A 4232-nucleotide genomic window follows, 5' to 3' on the forward strand; every position below is an offset into this window, starting at 1 on the left:
GCATGCATTTATATATTGTCTCTTATTGCTGAATCTGATTCGACAAGCTGACTTTGAAACTCCTTTCAGAATTAAACTTTTTATGTTCATCTCCTGCAGTTATAGGACGACAAAATCAATAATAAGAGTTGAATATTTTTTGAATTTGTCATCATCTTTCTTATGTTTTTACCCTTTCGGTGACATTTGTGTTTTTGTTCCATTATACGTTAGATCTTGTGACTGAGAATTACCCCGACGACCCGACCCGACCCTTGATTTTCTCCTAATAAAATGATTGTTTTCCTGAATAAAGAGTAAAAGCTGGTCAGTCACAGACTTGAAAAATAAATTTGGAAATTTCACGGAAATTTCATTTCCACTGTGTGTTTCTTTTCCATTAGGATTTGAACATGATTGTATAAATACCTCTTTACTAGCAGCCTTCTTGCACTTTACTGGTTACTTTTTTACTGATGGTTGCTTTAATTTTCTCATGTCCACATTTTTTCGTAGATATGGCTCGAGGCAAAGGTCGAGGTAGCGGAGGTCGTGTTGGAAAGTCCTCATTTAGGGGTGATTCTACGGGTCGTGCAAACATGCCTACCATTCCCATTCCCACCACAGTTGGTCCTCAACAAGGTGGCACGAGTTCCATCGGTGGGCCAGATCCTATAAACCAAGTTCAAACTCTCGGTACGCTATCGGTTCAAGCGTCAGGTCTTTTTATTGATCCTTGGATATAATATATTGATCCTTGTAATATAATATATTGGAATTCAACAATGTTTCTTGTAATATAATTTATTGATCCTTGCATTATTTTCAGCAAAAAACTAGTCACTAAATTTGCTTATCCTTGCACATCTGTAAAGGACAATACATAGATCATGTATAAACTCTTATGATCATATCCAAATTCCAAAAACACACCAGTAACTTGTATACACACTGATGACATTTTGAGCAATTCTAGGTCCTGTACAATGGCTGAAATAAAAATAATCTTGATGGGCAGTATTGGAATCAGTCACTAAAGTTGCTTATCCCTGCACATCTGTAAACATTGGAATACTAAGGCAGCAACAAAGTATAGGAATTTCATTAGCAAAATTAAACAAAAAAGGATTAAGCCGGATTATATTTCTGATAATGTGTGGGAACGTTGGTTGCAACTTTGGGCGGATCCTAAGTGTGTTGAAAAATCAGAAATAAATGCAAAGAATCGCTGTGGAGGGAAAAAAGTTGCTGCTGGGACTCACACAGGTGGCTCTATCTGCATTGGGGAGCATCGCAAGAGACTTGTAAGTATATATTTTTTCATACGCTCTTAAATATTTTTTATTTACTACTTGAAAAATACTACTTGAAAATTGGTTTTTCAAGTTGGTTTTTCCAGTTCTTGATTCTGGTTTAGGTATATTGCTATTTTCTTGATTACTATGTTGTCTTTCTTGAATTATTTAGGTTTGTCTATTGTTGGTTATACTGTTGTTGTTCTTGGTGTACTTTCCCTTTGTCCCTTTTGGTTAATTACATTGTTTTCAGTTCCAAAGATTGATCCTAGTAGATGGTTGAGTTTAGGCCAAAAGGGTGTTAAAACAGATTGAAACTTGTTTTTAATACCCTTTTTTGGAACTTGAATTTTGGGGATAATGCTATTACTTTAGCTTCTATATTAGCTTCTTTATTCTCAAATGAAGTCTTATATTAGCTTCTATTAATTCTTTGTACATTCCTCGTCCTTGACAAATTACTTATTTTAAGCTAAGTTATGAATAAACAGGTCCATTTCAATGATTAAAGGATATCAACAGGGACTAGTATTTTCTTATATGTTATTTTCAATCTCATTTTTACACAAAAATACAAAAAACTTCTGTTGCTAATTTTCTGAAATGAGTAACTTTTGCATAGGTTGTTGAAAAGGGTCGAGATCCAACACCAGGTGAGGTACATTTGCACGTCCATACACATGATCATGATGGAGAATCTTTTGTTGATGAGCGTGCCTGAGTTGTCCATGTAAGTTCAAAATTTTATAATTTCAGAATTAAACTAATGAAAAACTTAAGCCTTATATGATTACTTTAGTTGATACTACAAATTGCTAAGAAAATAACTATAAAAACTAAGAACTTGAATAATGAAATGATAGTTAGTATTTGTTGATAAAAAAATGACCAAGGAACTGCTTCTGTGACTTGTGTTATTTCCATATTGCTCTGCATTTCCAGTAGCAGCACCATATCTGTACAACACTTCCAAAGTTCTGGTGGTGAAGTTTACCTAGCAGATGTAAATTTCTCTCCCACACAACTCTCTCTCTCTCTGCACTTTTAACAGAAAACACATCTGATGGTATTATGTAATACCAACTGCCTCACTTCACTTTATAAGTTAGATTTGAATATGCTCCTTCAGATACTAATAATTCCCTTATTGTGTTTTAATGGTATTGGGTAAAGAAGTTAAAGAGTAGCCTGTAATGGATTAGGCAAATCTTGACTGTAGACTGCTTGTTCATGTGAGAATGGACATTGAGTGAATGAGTGGGAAATAGCCTGAAATTGTCCTTTTATGTGTTGTTTAGGAACTCTAATTGTCTTTATTTTCATGTTCTGTTACTTGACTATGAGACGATGTATATATGATCACTTATATCCAAGTTGTATCAAACTCTTTTTTGTTGGTCATCATGAGACTTCCAACAAAAAATGGATAAATATCTGCTCCCTTATCTTTGGAATTCATTTCTCTTTTTATTTGGTAAAATTGAATGGTTAGTATTCTTGATGTTTTAATTTCACTACTTATTACAGGAAAGATATCAAGAAATATTACGGGAAAAATCACAGTCTCAGACTGATATTGATCAATGTGAAGCATATTACGAAGCTGCTGGGGGAACAAGGAAGAGAAGAATATATGGTCTTGGATCTCAAGCACAAAGTTATTATGGGCCGAATCTTAGCGTCAATTCTGGATTTAATGCTTCGACATCAGCACCACCTTCAACGTCTAAATAAGCACCGACAGAAAATATGGAGAGTTAGTGATGCGATTGATTCCTACACTGACTGAACTCTTTCTTCCTTTATTTATTGAGAAGGCACGCAGAGTGATTTATTCACCATCACATCATCCAAATACTCCTATCCATCAGTTGTGACACCCATAGTGCCTCCTACTATTGCTGCTAACGTTGACGATGTTGATCCTTTAGTTTCTGATGATGATCGTAGTCCTTCACCCATGCATTAGTTTTTTATGTTATCTATTTTTTTGTTGGAAAGAACAAAATTATGCACTAACAATACTTGACGAATGTGGGTTCTTTTGGTAGTTGATAGCTTGGCCTTGTCGGTGTTTTGGACTTAAACGATGAGGATTTCGATATCTATTTTGAATCTTTTTTGTAAATGTTATTTTATGTGAATGTCAGTTATTTTTAAGGGTATTTGTTAATTTATATTTGGTATGTTTCAACAGGTGTATTTAAAATAAATAAATAAAAAAAATTTTAGAACAAAAATATTTGTGACAGATTTGCGACGGATTTTGGTCGTTGCTAGAGGGAAAACAGTAGGCTACGGACTACGACAAACATTGTATTGTCACTAAATGTCAGGCATAAATAATTCAAATATTTTGCAACGGATTAGCGACAAAGGTTTTCGTCGCTAATTTACTAAAACGACGAAATGAAATATGAAATTAGTCACGGCATTCATAAAAATAGCGACAAAATATTCCGTTGCTATAATGTGAAACGGATCTCATACGTCGCAACTCTGTCGCTAAGTTTGCTACAGATTTCATTTTTCCGTTGCTAATCTGTCGCAACACATGTTTAGCGACATATATATGCTGATTAGCGATATATGGTTAGTTGTTATTGATTTTCTTGAAGGAAATAAACATTAGTTTATCCCTTTCCTGAAGGATGTGATTACTATGTGGTTGCTGTTTTGACACAAAATATTCAGATGTTAATGGCTAGTCTCCTTGAAGGAGATATTTGAAATACTGAAGTTAGAACTTAACGTTTACTTTTCGTAATTTACAATTTATAATGTCCATTTAATTATTGTTTCTTTCATGACATCAATAGTGTCTAACCAATTTTCTCTCATGATACTTGCAGTATCTAAGCAATATTTGATGATACAAAAATCAAGGACTCCAAAAGAGATAATTGTTTGTTTACGAGTATCATGACACCAGCAGTGTTCAAATAATATCTGATTATG

General features: G+C 34.0%; 1 protein-coding gene across 1 annotated transcript; it reads left to right on the top strand.

The window, feature by feature from the left end:
- The first annotated feature begins 772 nt into the window (after nucleotides 1-772).
- LOC132619190 (uncharacterized) lies at nucleotides 773-3349 on the top strand. The gene is made up of 3 exons (XM_060334148.1): nucleotides 773-1283; nucleotides 1897-2004; nucleotides 2802-3349. The coding sequence occupies exons 1-3, from the start codon at nucleotides 1195-1197 to the stop codon at nucleotides 3061-3063; spliced, it is 459 nt and encodes a 152-aa protein (XP_060190131.1). The 5' UTR covers nucleotides 773-1194; the 3' UTR covers nucleotides 3064-3349.
- The last annotated feature ends 883 nt before the right edge of the window (nucleotides 3350-4232 follow it).

This window comes from Lycium barbarum, chromosome 11 (genome assembly GCF_019175385.1).
Source record: "Lycium barbarum isolate Lr01 chromosome 11, ASM1917538v2, whole genome shotgun sequence".
Classification (NCBI taxonomy): Eukaryota; Viridiplantae; Streptophyta; class Magnoliopsida; order Solanales; family Solanaceae; genus Lycium; species Lycium barbarum.

Coding starts and splice junctions, on each gene's coding strand:
- LOC132619190 (XM_060334148.1), top strand. CDS start 1,195: ATGCAAAGAATCGCTGTGGAGGGAAAAAAGTTGCTGCTGGGACTCACA. Junction 1,284..1,896: donor GGGAGCATCGCAAGAGACTT/GTAAGTATATAT, acceptor ACTTTTGCATAG/GTTGTTGAAAAGGGTCGAGA. Junction 2,005..2,801: donor AGCGTGCCTGAGTTGTCCAT/GTAAGTTCAAAA, acceptor TACTTATTACAG/GAAAGATATCAAGAAATATT.